The 15,865-nt window shown below is 39.2% G+C and overlaps 1 protein-coding gene across 1 annotated transcript in view; it reads left to right on the top strand.

Moving 5' to 3' along the window:
• Nucleotides 1–2,465: 2,465 nt before the first annotated feature.
• LOC306869703 (pappalysin-1-like) overlaps nt 2,466–15,865 on the top strand; it is a gene marked incomplete at both ends in the record, with an annotated part of 102,549 nt that continues 89,149 nt past the window's right edge. Inside the window, 2 exons of the mRNA XM_079416580.1 lie at nt 2,466–2,847; nt 8,619–9,690. Coding sequence (XP_079272706.1) covers nt 2,466–2,847; nt 8,619–9,690 — 1,454 coding nt within the window. The remainder of the gene's footprint in view (nt 2,848–8,618; nt 9,691–15,865) is intronic.

Genomic DNA, 15,865 nt, shown 5'->3' with positions numbered 1-15,865 from the left:
TGATCATGGTATGGAGTCAGATATGGAGAGAACTCTATTTAGAATATGCAAATAATATTTAATAATGTAGTGTAAAATGCTGCAAGTGTTTTTATCCAAAGCGCCAGGGCATTCATTGTGCACTTTTTTATGTTATATTTTTATGTGCATGTATCCTGAGCAAATATGAACACTCTTTCAACTTTAGATGTTTTGTTTGCTGCCCTTTATTTGTTGTTGTCTTTCATAATAAAAAAATGAAAAACGAATGCAGCTTTCTCTCTGCACAGTAAAACCAATCGGTTGCTTATGAGTTCATTAGCAGGGACAATCAACATTTTACTAAACTAGAAAATTACAAAACGGTTGAAATGAACTATTAAATTGGTTTGGACAAGTAACAAGTTATTCCATCATTTAGACAGGAAGTATTATGCTAAAGCGTATATGCACTCCAGAAATATGTTTGTAGTTCATTGCTTTGCTTCCTGAGTTTTATTAGGAAGCCTCATCTATTTTAAGTGATAAGAGATGAGGTACTTTGGAGTCTCACTGTAAAACCTTCCTGAGCAAAGGGCTTAAAGTGATTTGGACATCCTGCTGAATAAGAATGGTTGAAAGTAACTTTGAGGTAAGAACCTGCCGAATGAGGGGCTCTATAGTGGCTCACCCCAGGTTTCCCGCTGGTCCTTTAGCACCAGTGCCCATTGATATTCAGCAGTATTGACGTCACATGTTTGCAAGGAGTCCCTCTGCAGCTGTGAGAACCAGAACACTGAGATCAGGAGCAGACAATGTAGGAAGTGCATTCAGTCATTTTCCAGGCTCCCACTGCTGCTGGCATTCAATAAGGAAAAGCAATAAGAAGAGTATGGTTGGAAATGCGTTGATACTCTTGTTGTAGGTGTCACATGTGCAATCAGATCTGTCACTGCTGTGTATGCTTCCTATTATTCATCAGTGCTACAAAATATCCTCCCTAAATTCATCTGTGTTCTCATGTGAGGGTTATTTCACAAAATAAGTGCTTTAAGATTGTAAACCTAAATTTATTCCTAATCAAAGAATGTCTTCAAGTGTCAAGTGTTTTTTTTTTTTTGCAGTTTTTATGCAGTTTTACTGTTCATTTATTCATTATCTGTGTATTTAAGGTCACAACAAGGTGTTTATTAGAAAAAGAAAATATAACATTAAGTTGTAATAATAAAAAAGAAAAATGGACTTGTGCTTTAGAGTTCATCCTGAAAGGATGATGTCATTTATGAGTGTATTTATTTATTTATTTAGCCTATAGAATTGCAGATACAAAAAAATATGAAAAATAAATCGATTAACTGGAGATTGGTCACATAGGCATCCTCGTCGAGAAAGAAAACTAAAATACCTTATATATTTTATTATTTAGCCTATTATTATTTGAATTACTGTCGTTTTTGTTCCTTGGTGTCAGCTTTTCATCTTTAAAGTCGTTATTTACACATACATTATCATTAAGCATACAAAAGCATTATTTTCTTTAAGTCATATATTTTGTCTACTGTACCTTCTCGTTCTCGCCTTCAGCATGCGTTTGGCTTTCTGTCAATCTGCCTCCTCAGCCAGCGCTGCGCACGTTAATAGGTCGATGTGGACAAAGGAAAGAACAATAAAAATATTTAACGTGCCTGACCATATTTTGTTTTCTTCTTGTGGTTTTTACTGAGAGTTCGTGGTGTAGCCGCTAGAGGGTTCTCAACGCAGCGGTGCGTAAAATAAAAACACCGTCCCGGTTCAGACACGCACTGAGAAACAAAACAGCATGCAGGTTACCTGCGACTTCTGTCAGAATGAACCCGGCTATTCGCACTATATGCTTTCTTCTAGATAAAAACAATGTGACGTAACGAGCGAGAGTTGCCCGAAACATGTAGCATTTGGCAAATCCTGTCTTTTTCTTTCCAGTCGGACTGTTCGATTGAACCCGGGGATGTGAGGTGTTTTTTCAACTTTAATGTATGCGAATCCCTCGTAAGAATAGAAATGCACGCCGGTCTCGCCACTGACCCCCTTCAAACACTCATCCATGTACGACTATATGTTTGAGCAACGCGTTTTTGCCAAGTTTATTTGAAATGCGGATGAAGAAAAAGTGAAAGGGAGATGATTTTGACCTCTCCACATTGATTGATTACTCAGTCATCCCTGCAGTTTAATGGGATCCATTCAATTGGGAAGGTGGAGCACTTGGGTGAATTAACATATTCCTTTCCCCCCTCAATCTGTGTTGAAGTGTCTTTGAAAGGGGCAAGGAAAGGGGGTCGTGGCTTAACATTATAAAGGAAAAAATAAGACAGCATTGCCGTCTTGGTTGGTGTTGAATACGCGTCTTGACAGGCTTTTGTAAAAGCAAAAGACCGGGAGAGATCTCCAAAGACGAGCGCTAGTTAGTATTTTGAAATTATCAAATCCCCTATCCATTGACAAAAATCTCTTCTCTCCACTTGAAAATGAAACTTTTGCCCATTTGCACTTGGCTCCTATGCCTTTTGCTTTTTATCGTGTGCTTGGGATCTGAGTGTGGGACTCCACGGCGAATTGCAAGGTCTAAAAGAGACTTGGTACGCATCAGGGAAGCCAGAAGTACCTTCCCAGGACCTTGTGCCACACGCCTGCCTCGGGGCAAACGCTCACTTCCCGGGATAGATCGGCGCTCCCCACGCCTGTCACAGGAGGGGGAAAGCAGCCCAGGTCGGCAGAGGGCTGTTTACTTTACCGGTCGAGGAGACCAACTGCGTCTGAAACCCAATGCAGAGGTGCCAAGGGGTAATTTCACCCTGGAAATGTGGATAAAACCTGAGGGTGGGCAGCGCTCTCCAGCTGTTATCGGAGGTTTGATTTGCTTAATTATGACTTGCATTATATTCACTGCAGAAATCATTTCATAGTGTAACTGCAACATGCCCGCGCTTCATAAATCACCTCCAATGTGCGAATAGTTGCATAAACACGTGCCACTGGCATTTCTTTATATCACTTTCACTATTTATGAGCTAATGCGAGCATGTACCGAGAATAATTAACAAATAACCGATCTCTCTAGAGATGCGCCTTGGCTCTTATTGTTTACTAGCAAAAACTCTTGGGTTTTGCATGCGGTTGGCAGGTTATCGCCACCCAACTTTTGGTAGCATCTTGTAGTTTTAACGTTGCCGATTTAAACCGCCTTTCTAGTTATTCATCTTTGGACGGTTCGTGGAGGTGATGTAGAATAAAGCAACTGCAATACCCCAAATATCGTATTTGTTGGTGTGCTGGCGTTTAAAGAATTAGTTTTGTTTATTTACTATTAATTGACTTTTTTTATTTTTAAAACCTTTAAAACTGCATTTTAAAGTGCAAGAAAAAAAAACGATAGCGGTGTAATCTGTATATTTGTCTGTATGATGCTGTATGATTAAGTGTGTGTGTGTGTGTGTGTGTGTGTCAGAAATCGCTCAAACAAATACGTCATCCCTTTGATGCACAGGCTACAGTGTTCCTTGCTCTGCTCTGCACAAAATAGCCCACTACATATACACCCTATATACCAAACTGAACACTACAGCGGGTGATTATTTTTCTTTAGTCTTTATGTATGCCAGTTTATAATTATAGGCTATTTGATTTTAAAATGTGCTTTGAACGTGCACGTACCACTAACGAAGCGCTTGTAGTTTACAATCGAATAACAAAATCCGTAGGTTTTTTTTTCCTTGAAAAATCTCTGCTTACGCACATTACGCATTATTCCTATGGGGATGGAGTAGCATAGGTGGGCGTGTTAGTTGCTTGGTTGTATTCTCTTTTTTTTTTCTTCAAACAAATCTATATGATTTCTTTTCCCCCCATCCCTTTTCCAGCCAACAGAGAGCGTAATACCCGTGGAGTCGGTTTATGAATCCTGCGTGCACCCCGTGAACCCCTAAAGCACGCAGTTTTGTGCGAACATAAATGAAAATGTACTGTAATGATATACAAATCAAATCACTTTTATTTTCTCTCTAAAATGCGTGGGGGTCACTAAAAGGCTAAAATGCGAACCCACATGTAGTTTTTGAAAATAGCATATGTAAAGGGATAGTTTTGATAGCTTCAGCTAATTACCAAACTCCCTGCTAGCTTTTCTTACATGGATGTCATTAGAAATCTACAAAAGAACCACATGTTTAGTTCTTATTTTCTCAAATATTAGACAAAACGTCTTACATAGATTAAATGTAAAATGTTCCATTTATATCCAAGTTAAAATATTACAAGATAAAATACCAGTCACAAGTGTCAATTTTTCGAAATTGAGATTTATACATCATAAATAAGCTTTCCATTGATGTATGGTTTGTTAGGATTGGACAATATTTGGTCGAGATACAACTATTTGAAAATCTGGAATCTGTGGGTGCAAAAAAAATCAAAATATTAAGAAAATCACCCTTAAAGCTGTCCAAGTGAAGTCCTTAGCAATGCATATTACCAATCAAAAATGTAAGTTTTAATATATTTCCGGTAGGAAATTATATAAAAAAATACCTTCATGGAACATGATCTTTACTTAATATCCTAATGATTTTTGGCATAAAAGAAAAATCAATAATTTTGACCCATAATGTATTTTTGGCTATTGCTACAAATATACCTGTGTTACTTAAGACTGGTTTTGTGGTCCAGGGTCACACACACACACATATATATATATATATATATACTGTATATGTGTGTGTGTGTGTGTGTGTGTATATATATATGTCATAAAATAATTAGTGAGTCATGCACATGCAATTCAGTGATAGATTTCAAGATGCATGATTTAAATTGCAAATTGTAGACTCAGGACATTGCAAATTAATGTAATTATATACAGTTGGGTACGTCGTCTTTAAATAAGCTTTATATCTCCAGAGAGCTGCATGATAATGGATTGATTGAATACATCTTGTCAGTGAGTCATCTAAAATTAGTCCACTCCTCTGTCCTCAAAATGATCTCCTTAGTCACAGTAACGTTAAGAAGCAACGAGGGGGCGCTGGCAGAGTTTATATAGCTTCTCCAACTGCGCATCTAATAGTGTTGTTCAGCAAATTTCGTTTTAAACAAAGCATTAAATGTTTGCGGTCTGTCTGAGTTGTGGCCCTCATTTATCTGCTGTCGGGTTTTAACCCACAAATATGTGCTGTTTTGGAATCAGGAGTCTTCAGGTATAGGATTATGAGAAGCAAATGCTTTAAAAGTGTCAGTCCAGATGGAGGAAGCTATAAAATTAGTGCCTTGTCCATCCTTTCTTCAAGTGGTTTTGTTATTGCTTGTTCTTGTAAAGATATTACAGTCCTTGCCACAAAACATCATGGAACGAACTCCTGCTTTCAGTCAATCAGATCCTCAGACGCAACAGTGCGAACAGATGACATTTTTACTAGAGGTTTTACAGTGTGTCTGCTGATGTAAGGCGGCAACTGTTCATCCGAAGTTGTACGCAGTCTGATTTTAAATGTAAATTTGTACATTTTGCTTTTCATTGTTGTCATTGAGGTCTCTGTGCAGTACACAGTGGGATGGGATATTTTACGGCACAGTACAATAACTTAATAAGCACCTCATAAAACTGTCAATAGAACCACTTAGAGGTTTGTAATGATGGCCATAACAATTTAAATATTCAATTATCATGTTACTAAACAGGATGATTTATGTTTGGTTGTTAACAGATATTTCATGTTTCTACAATTGTAATAGATACTTTGTCATAAGATGTGATTTATTTTCAAATATGTTAATAAATATATTCATAGATATAGGCTAATTAAAATATAGCAATATTTAAAAGTTATATATAAATTGAAAATATATATGTATACGATATCAATTCATTGTTATTAACATTAGTTAATAAAAATACAACTGTTCCTTGTTAGTTCATGTGAGCTGAGGCTTTTGATTTTAGTAAAATGTTAGAATCAATATTAACTATGTTTAATAAATGTTTTAGAAATAGTTTCATTTTATGGTAGTCCATGTTAACTAACATTGGAACCTTATTGTAAAGTGTCACCTATTGTACTGATAAATAACATTTTGTCTTAATAATACTGAGTGGAAATATAATTTTAAAAATATATATGTTTGCATTTTAAACTTAAGAAAATTCTGTATATCCTTACAGATTTTTTAATAAAAGTATAGACAATACAGGTGTATATCAATTTTTCCAAACAGCAGCTGCACTTGTCTTTCATTTCGTTATGCTCACTTTGTAGTGCACTGTCCATGGTGCTGGATACTGAGATTGAATGAACTCAAAATGGATGCTTTCTTGAAATAATGGAAAGGATTAGACAGAACGCCATATTCGACACGAGGAGCCAGCTGCATTAATTTCCAAAATTACATTTTAACTTCAGCATGTACTTAGTTTAATGACTGGATTGATTTCATAAAGTAAGTTCATTTGCAAAGCAAGCAGCATTTGTATTTGCATGCAAGACTTTTTCTCGACGCTGTTGATCATACATTAGCATTTAATGCATTATCTCACTTAAAGCTGTGTACGGTATTTATTATGCACTGATGATTTTAATGAAATCTCAGTTGTGATCAGTATAAAATTAGCATTTTCTAGTGCATCCATCATTCATTGAAACCCATCCCTTTCCCTACTCTGAGCCCCTTGCATGTCTAAAGTTCGGTGCTGGCAAGAAATGTACCTGTTTGTTATTTCCCACTTAGTGGTCTCATTCCAGGATTTCACAGATTGTAATTTCCTCAGTTTTATGGTACAATTTATTTTTATAGATGCTGGCAGTGGTTCTGCTGGCAGCCTAGAAGTGAGAGGGAAGTACATGCTCCTGTCTGCTCTTTAGTAAGGTGCTCCCGAATGAATGATCTCTTTAAAGTGGTCAGTCCTAGCGGACAAAAGATCCTCATGCATGTGTTTCCCTGTTGCAGAAGCATGTGCAAATTTGGAGTTATTTTACATAGTTTAAGTAGTAATCTAGCATAGTAATATTTTCCTCTGTTACCGCTTATTCGCCCTAACTGAGTTTCACCAATTACCTCTAACAAACACATTTCTCTCCACTGTGGGAGACGAGAGACTTCCTCATGCAGAAGATAGAATGAGGGTCACAGATCCTCACTTTCTGTCTACGACTTCAAGTTTCATTGCTCAGCAGCTCGCTAGATTAAGCAGCACTGCTCGTTTGGATTTGTAGGACTTGTTCGATTAAATTTAAATGAAATGTAATACTTAAAAATTTTGAATATGCCCTATATCTGATTTCTGCAGTATTGAAATATAGTGATTCCTATGAAATCCACTTTTACACACTCGATTATGAAGGACGTGTACCCATTAAATGTTAGAATACGTTTCCTTCTGTAGCTCAGCGCATGGTTTCCAAACGAAACAGGAAGAAAGGGTTTTAGAGCCCCTATCATAATACGGACTGTGCTGAAAAATGACCATTTTTGATTTCAAACATCCCTACTGCTGAGGCACATTTCAAGAAAATAGACTGAAAATTCAAGTAACCTTTGCTCTGTTGATACAAGACCACACTGTCTGGGCCTGATTGCTAGCAGATGCTTTCTTGTAGGCCTGTAGTCCTTGGACTGGACTGTTGCAATGATTTGATCATGGGAACCACGTTGTGTTCCCCATTTTTCTGGACAAACACATACTGTTTTTCGTCACTCTCCACATCAGGCTGCGGTAACTTACATCTGTGGTGTTGCATCAGGCAGTTCGCTGAACTACTACTGTGCACCTTTCATTCTGGATAAATCAATATGTGTTATTTGTGTCTAGCATTTATTGAGCAGAAAATCTGATAAAAGATATAGGGAAGTGTAAAAGAACACAATGAAAATCTGCAGTTCAAAGTCAAATTTACTGAACAGAAAGGTTTAATACTTAGGGATATTCAAAAATATATATATTTTTCTATAGTTTTTTTTTTTTGAAGGAAATTGATACTTTTATTCAGCAAGGAGGATGCATTAAAGTGATCAAAAGTGACAGTAAAGATGAATTTTCTACTCATCAAAAGCCTAAAACAAATCACAATGTATTTTCAAAAAATATTAAGCAGTTGTTTTCAATATGATAATAATGAAAGATGTTTCTTGAGCACCAAATCAGTATATTAGAACAATTTCTGAAAAATCATCTGACACTAAAGACTGAAAATTTAGCTTTGCCATCATAGGAATAGATTACATTTGCAAGTGTGTTAAAAAAGAAAATAGTTATTTTAAATTGTAATAATATTTCACAATATTCACTGTTTACTTTATAAATAAATGCAGTCTTGGTGAGCATAAGAGACTTCTTTAAAAAAAAAAAAAAAAAAACATTTTAAAAAGTCTTTCTGACCACAAACTTTTGAATGGCAAACAAATAAAGTTAAATAAAATAAAGTTTTAAGATTTTGAAAAAATATAAAGTAACAATTTGATGAAAATGAATAAGAAATATATAAAATTCTGTACTATTTTTGTCACTAATTAGTCAGATGTTCTTGTTTCAATTGGATCTTTTTGGATCATCTCAAAACATGCTGAAGAACATGAACATAATTCTATTTATTCTCTGCTTGTTCTAGTATCTAATACCTGTCATCTTCCCGCAGGTCTCTATGATAAATGTTTCTATGCGTCCAGCGATAGAGGATGGTTACTTGGCCTCAAAGCAATCAGCGACCAAGCCAACCGTGACCCTCGTGTCTTCTTCTCCCTCAAGACAGACCGAGCCCACAAGCTCACCACAATAACCTCCAATGCACCCTACACTCCCAATCAATGGTCACACGTGGCCGTCACCTACAACGGTCTCTTTATGAAGCTGTATGTAAACGGGGCGCAGGTTGCTGTAAGTCGTGATCAATCAGGTGAGATTTTTAGCCCCCTTACCAAGAAGTGCAAGGTGCTCATGATCGGTGGCAATGCATTAAACCACAACTACAGGGGAACGATGGAACACTTGAGCTTGTGGCATCGGGCTCTGAGCCAACGTGAAATCATTAGATACATGAGTCACAGTTTGAGTCAGTTTGGTGACCTCTCTCAGCTGGTCATCCATGAGAACTTTGAGAACATGTCAAGACGGTGGCTGACGGTGAAAGATGGCAGTTTCCCCCGGTTGGAGGACTCAGACCGGAACCCGGCGGCAGTCCTCAGCGATGCTGCTCTGAAACCTCCACCTTGCGGACAGACTGTGTGTGACAATGTGGAGGTGATTACAAACTACTACCAGCTCTGGAGCTTCCGCAAACCCAAGACGGTGCGCTACCGAGTGATAAACGTTTACGACGATGACGGGCGGTGGCCGACGATTACAGACCACCAGATCAACCTTCAGCACCAGCACTTGAACAACGCTTTCCGCGTCTACAACATTTCCTGGGAGCGCACCGTTCACAACGTCTACAACTCGTCCTTACGTAACCGCCTAATACTGGCCAACTGTGATATCAGCAAAGTGGGCGATGAAGAGTGCGACCCAGAATGTAACCATACTCTTACTGGCTTTGACGCCGGATACTGTAAGAGGCAGAGCGCACGCTGCCCCGAATACAAGCAGGGGAACGGGGTTTGTGACCCAGAGTGTAACTGGGACAATTTCTATTACGACCATGGGGACTGCTGCAACCCCAACATCACTGATGTCACCAAGACGTGCTTTAATCCTGCATCACCCCACAGGTAACTCTCAACTGCTATTTCAGACTTATTCAGTGATGCACAGAATGTTGAAAACTGTTTAATTAGTTCAGTTATTCACTAATCAAAACAGACTATATCCAATACAGCTTAACTCTGTAAAGCCAGATGTACAAAGTAATAGTCAGAAAAATATATTTTTTAAAAGGAGCAGTTTATTTAAAACAACATCTAAGATTGTATGGCTCATATAGTATGATATAGGAGAAAATGGAGCTCATACTCAGTTTTATTCAGAGGCCCAAACTGAGCAACAATATGTAATTTGGTGCAGTTGCTGATATTTATATGGCCAGAATTTATTAGGAAATTGTGATAACTCACAATTCAGCCTTTGCAACAGTGTAGCTAACTACTTAGATAAAATTCACAATAATATAAATTGTTGCTTTATATCTCCCAATAATATGTCTTAAGATGCTGTTTAAATGCTTTATGCTGTAGTTTTAATTGTATTGCAATGATTATTGAAAGATAATATAAATATAAATAAAACAAATGCAAATATATTAAAATATAATAAACGTTCCTCAAAAACCTTTAGTATCATATTTGTCACTTAATTTTTGTCAATTAATTCACTTAATTGATGTATGGATAATCAAATAAATGTAAGTTGCTTCAGTCCAGCAAGTGCTCATCTTGAAATATTACTAACAATATAAAAGTTATTCTTATGTTAACTTCATGAAATTCATTAAAGATTTCACAGCAAAAAGACACGAACCATGACCTAAAGGGGGAATTTTTTTCCGAATTATACTAAATGATCTTTTACTTGCAAAAAAAAAGTAAAAACAATCAATCAGATGACAGAAGGCATGTAGTCTATTGTGTACTACAGGTTTTATAGCAAAGTTTTGATCATTGTCATAATTTAGAGACATAATTTGTGTACTAAATATGATACAGTAGGCTTTATCACTTTAATTACTTTTTATGGCAAGGCTAGATTATCTCAGGTTGTAAAATATAATGTGGTGTGACTCCCCAAAATCTGATGATGACATTTATGAACTAATCATTTATAAAAAAAACATTTCACATACCGTGTGTCCATGTAATTTAAGGTGTAAGCAAAATATACTTTTAAAAATAAAGGTTCTTAAAAGGTTCTTCACAGCGATGCCATAGAAGAACCAATTCTGGTTCCAAAAAGAACCATTCAGTCAGTTTCTTTAAAGAACCATCTCTTTCTTATCTTTTTATAACCTGAAGAACCTTCTTTCGCCACAAAGAACCTTTTGTGAAACAGAAAGGTTCTTCAGATCTTAACGGTTCTTTATGGAACCATTTAGACAAAAAGGTTCTTCCATGGCATCGTGAAGCACCTTTATTTTTAAGAGTGTATGTTATTTGATGATTACACCACATGAAATGTTTAGTTAAAACCATATGAATCCAACATGAATTATATAACCTGATTTAAAGAGATTTTTTTCTTTATCTTGGACATAAGATATTGTCTCTGTTACGTATGTAACCCTCGTTCCCTGAAGGAGGGAACGGAGACGTCATGTCGGGGGACCGACGAATTTGGATGTCGCTTAGAGAGACCAATCCACTTTGAGTGTAACTAAACGAGCCAATGCACATTGGCATGCGATTATTGCATCCAGCTGCCGCTGATCACAGCGTGAGTATAAGTAGGCAGCAGGTGCAGCGCATATTCAGGTTTTTGCTGAGGAGCCGAGCTGGTGACCCGGCCGCTCAGCGGTGGCACAGCAGCCGTGGCGACGGGACCCCTCCATTACCTCCTTCAGGGAACGAGGGTTGCATTCCCTTTCAGTCGGTCACTCCGAGTCACATCAGGTGACCGACGAATTGGGATCCCTAACAAAGGGCCACGGATACTGCCCCTTCCAGTGTCCTGTGGAAGCCTCCTGCGCCCCTACTTTTTGGTGCAGGTCAGGGCTTACCACAAGAAGACCAGTTACTGTTGCTATGGCACTACCCACTCAGTAAGACTGGATAACACTGGGAAAACGTACCCGTTCCACTTGGAACAGGAACGCTGCGGAACCCCATCCTTCTCGAAGGAGGTTCAGAAGCACTTACACATATTAACATCTGTTTAGGTGCATATGGAAGATTAGAGGTGATTGTAGCCTCTTGGACAATGGCAGAAAGTCTGCCGGGGAAACACAGGCTTTGAGACTATACCGTGGACTTTACACATATGGGATCCAATTAGTTCTCACATATGGAACCCAGCCCTCTACTGGTTCTCACGGATTCATCTAGTGAGGGCCTGGCACCAGACATGCCTGGAGACCTGTTCCAGGGGCACTCCTGCCCAGAGAAACAAGAGGTCTGACCACGGGGTGAAGGTTTGGCGGCAGGCCAGTGTGACTCTGACCCGATGAGTGCCGTGTTGCCACGCCCACCTCGGGACTCGGCCATGGAGCCAGTGTTGAAGCAGTTTCATATGAAGTAGCCCCAGTGGTGTGACTGCCGCTGCAGCTGCCATATGCCTCAGGAGCCTCTGAAATTGTTTCAGTGGGACCGCCGTCCTGCTCTTGAACATATCCAAGCAGTTCAACACCGACTAAGCACATTCCTACGTGAGGCGTGCTGTCTGATCGACCAAATCCAACTCCATACCGAGAAAAGAGATCCTCTGCTTCGGGGAGAGTTTGCTCTTTTCTCAGTTGACCCAAAGGCCCAACTGGCTGAGGTGCCAGAGCACCAGGTCCCTGTGTTCGCACAACTGGTCCTGAGACTGAGCCAGTATGAGCCAGTCGTCGAGGTAGTTGAGAATACGAACGCCCTGTTCTCTCAGGGGAACAAGGGCTGCCTCTGCAACTTTCGTGAAGACACGGGGCTACAGGGACAGCCCGAAGGGCAGGACCTTGTACTGATATGCCCGTCCTTTGAATGCAAACCGCAGGAATGGCCTGTGGCGCAGAAGGATCGACACATGGAAGTACCTGAAGATGCGTTTCTGCATGAGCATCTTGAACGGAAGCTTGTGAAGCTTGTGAACGGAAGCGTCTTGAAGGTTCAAGATGCGCAGATCCAAGATTGGTCTCAACCCACCACCTTTCTTGGGCACAATGAAGTAAGGGTTGTAAAACTCTGTCTTCATATTGGCTGGAGAGACCGGCTCCATCACGTCCTTCACCAGTAGGACATCGGTCGTCGGGAGGAGCACCAAGGATACTGCTGGTATGCCCCTTGTAGAGGGCCCAGCACGTTCCACTGGCAGCTCAACTGGTTTCGGAGCGCAAGAGGAGCGATGGTCCCTCGAGGGTTGGTTCCCTGGAGGGTTTGCCACCACTGTAATCCTCAGACCACCTGTGCCACCGCCTGAAGTAGTCCTTGTCTGTCTGCAGCCAGAACGAGAACCAGATCGATGCAACAGAGCTCCGCGCCTTTGTCGAGGTAACGGAGCCTGGCCCGCAACACAGAGATGATCATCTTCCCACAATGAGAAGACGACTCATCCATGAACGCTACCCCAGCATGCTTACTGCCCAGGCACGTGAGGCAGCGATCGTGACCATCCCCGGCACCAGGTAATGATCGCATCCAGAAATGCACGGGTGACAAGTTGTCTGTAGCAAGACCCAACTCGTCTTTACAAAGACATAACGTCGAGTTTGCCAGATGCAACATCGTCTTTAAAAACATGCACCCGTGAATGCTCTTTTAGGGAAAAAGCTCTTTTAGCATTCTGAAGCGCACAGGGGAGATGGTCGTCTGCAACACAAACGGGGTAGTGCAACCTGATGTGTGCAATCCACTCGACACGGGAAGAACCACAGCCGCTGTAGCACCGTACCACCAGCACGAGAGTCTTCCAAAGAGCGTGCTCAACTCGTTGAATTCACTCGTCAGCAGAAGTCAGGAGCAGAACGATGTAACCGCTCGGCTCCGAAGCGAAAAGCTGAATATGCACTGCACCTGCTGCCTACTTATACTCACGCTGTAATCAGCGGCAGCTGGATGCAATAATCACATGCCAATGTGCATTGGCTCGTTTAGTTACACTTGAAGTGGATTGGTCTCTAAGCGAGATCCCAATTCGTCGGTCATTCCGAGTCACGTCAGGTGACTGAAAGGGAACTTGGATGTACAACGTTTTTTTCTTCTTTTGAAGCTTAAGGTTAGAAGTTCATAGCTGTTTAAAGATTTTGCAAGTACCAGACACAAACTCTAGGGCACTATAATTTTCATTCCTATGTGTGAAGCTTTCAGCTATTTTAATTCTGTTCCATTAATGTATTATTATATGACGTCCTGAAAACATCTTAACTGCTGAACCGGAGTCAGAGTTCTGGAGCATGAATTAACGTATACAGGGATGGATGCAGTTTGAGGGACAATAAAACACAGTGAAGGATGAGTCTCGGCCCTATGGTATGGTGTATCTGTACTAGTGAGTTTCAGGCCTGTTCTTATGTGTTTCATGTGTCCCTGGAGTCCATTTTGGTACTGAATCAGAGCTCGGCAACCAATCACGTTTTACTCTGTGGGTGAAATGAACTACTCTCGTGGTGACCAGATGTGAAGACTGAGGGGATTCTAGACATAGTTCTCCATTTTTGTAAGCTTATAAAAGTGATTTGATAGAGAGTAAGTGGGAATGGAAACTATGTCCCCCTGGACAAACAGAGGAGCCAATCACAGCTTAGAGCAGAATCTCCAACACTATTACTTACAGCATTAGGGACTCTTCTGGGAGTCCTGCTCAGGAAAAAGAACCTTCCAGAAATATGTTGAGGTTGTGGGGGCACTGGATACTGTTGGGATAAAACTCTGTATTTGCTCTCTGGATGGTGGGACAAACCAAAGATCTCTTTTCCACTCTTCCACTCCTTTTTTTCTCAGCAAAAATTTCTGTAGCCATATGCACTCTGCAAGTTTTGTGACATACTGTGGCGTTCAAAACTTTGAGATTACACTGACAATCTTTGATTAAAAATTGAATTTAAATCTGGAAATAAAGATTTACAATTTGGTGGTGGTGGTGGTGGGGGGGGGGGGGGGGGGGGGGGCTAATCCAAAGAATGTTACAAAAAAAATTTATACGTTATAATAAATATTTATGATTCTTCATTTCTTTTGTTCACTTATAAAATAAGTACATTTGTGACATTGTGTTACAGTCATGTTCTATTAGTTTCATTATCATGGACTTATAGGTTGTTTCACATCACATTCCTGCTACCTTTGTTCTAGTTTCCCGCCACTCATCAGTATTATATACATTCATTAATCAGCACGCCTGTTTACCTTTTAGTTTATCTCTGTGTTTAAGTTCCTCTAGGTTCACTTCTCAGTTGTTCGGTATTGTTTGTGCTATGCACACTGCTTCGTAGCTAGGGGTTGAATTACCTTCTGTTGCTTTATTTAATAAACTTTGTTGTTGTATTTACTTTCGATTCATAGGACTCAATACGGGAGTACATGATTGTCAGATTTGACTCAATGTTATGCAGGTCAAGTGCTGCATGTTTCTGCCACGAGATAAAAAAAAATACAAAAGATAACTGCAACATTTTATCTTACAATTCAGACTTTTTTTCTAGCAATTCAAACTGAGAGATATAAATTCAGAATTGTGACATAAATTTGCAATTCAGAGAAATACCAGACAGAATTGTAAGATAAAAGTCGCAATTGCTTTTTTTTCATTTTTATTCCGTGTCAGAAAAAAACACAGAATTGCGAGATGTAAACTTAATTCAAAGAAGAAGAAAAAAGTCAGAGTTCCAAGATATGAACTCAGAATTGCAACTTTTTTCACTGTAAACTTCACTGTAAACAATTTGTTAACTTTATCTTGCAAACGTATTGCCTCAAGAAAAATCTATTTACAAGTTTTCATAAATTGGCTTCTGAGTAAATTTGAATATATTGTGCAACCTTAACTAGATTCTTCTGAAGACCGTAGGTTTGTAATATTTTTTCAAGTAACATTAACATATTGAAATTTCCAGTGTTCTCATAATTCCCAGTTTACATCAGAATTGTGGGAAAATTCGTAAGTAAAAAAGTCGCAATTAACTTTTTTTTTCGCAATTACCTTAAATCACATGGTGGAAACAAGCATCCATTCAAACGGTTATAAAGTTCATGTTAATTTTTCTAATACAGCGTATCACTTAAATTGCTGTGCTGATAATGTGTTTGTAATTAAAAAAAGGTTTTA

Source organism: Barbus barbus, assembly GCF_936440315.1.
Source record: "Barbus barbus genome assembly, chromosome: 5".
NCBI classification, from domain to species: Eukaryota; Metazoa; Chordata; class Actinopteri; order Cypriniformes; family Cyprinidae; genus Barbus; species Barbus barbus.
The sequence above is the reverse complement of the archived record's forward strand: the minus strand, read 5'-3'. Positions and strand labels throughout refer to the sequence as shown.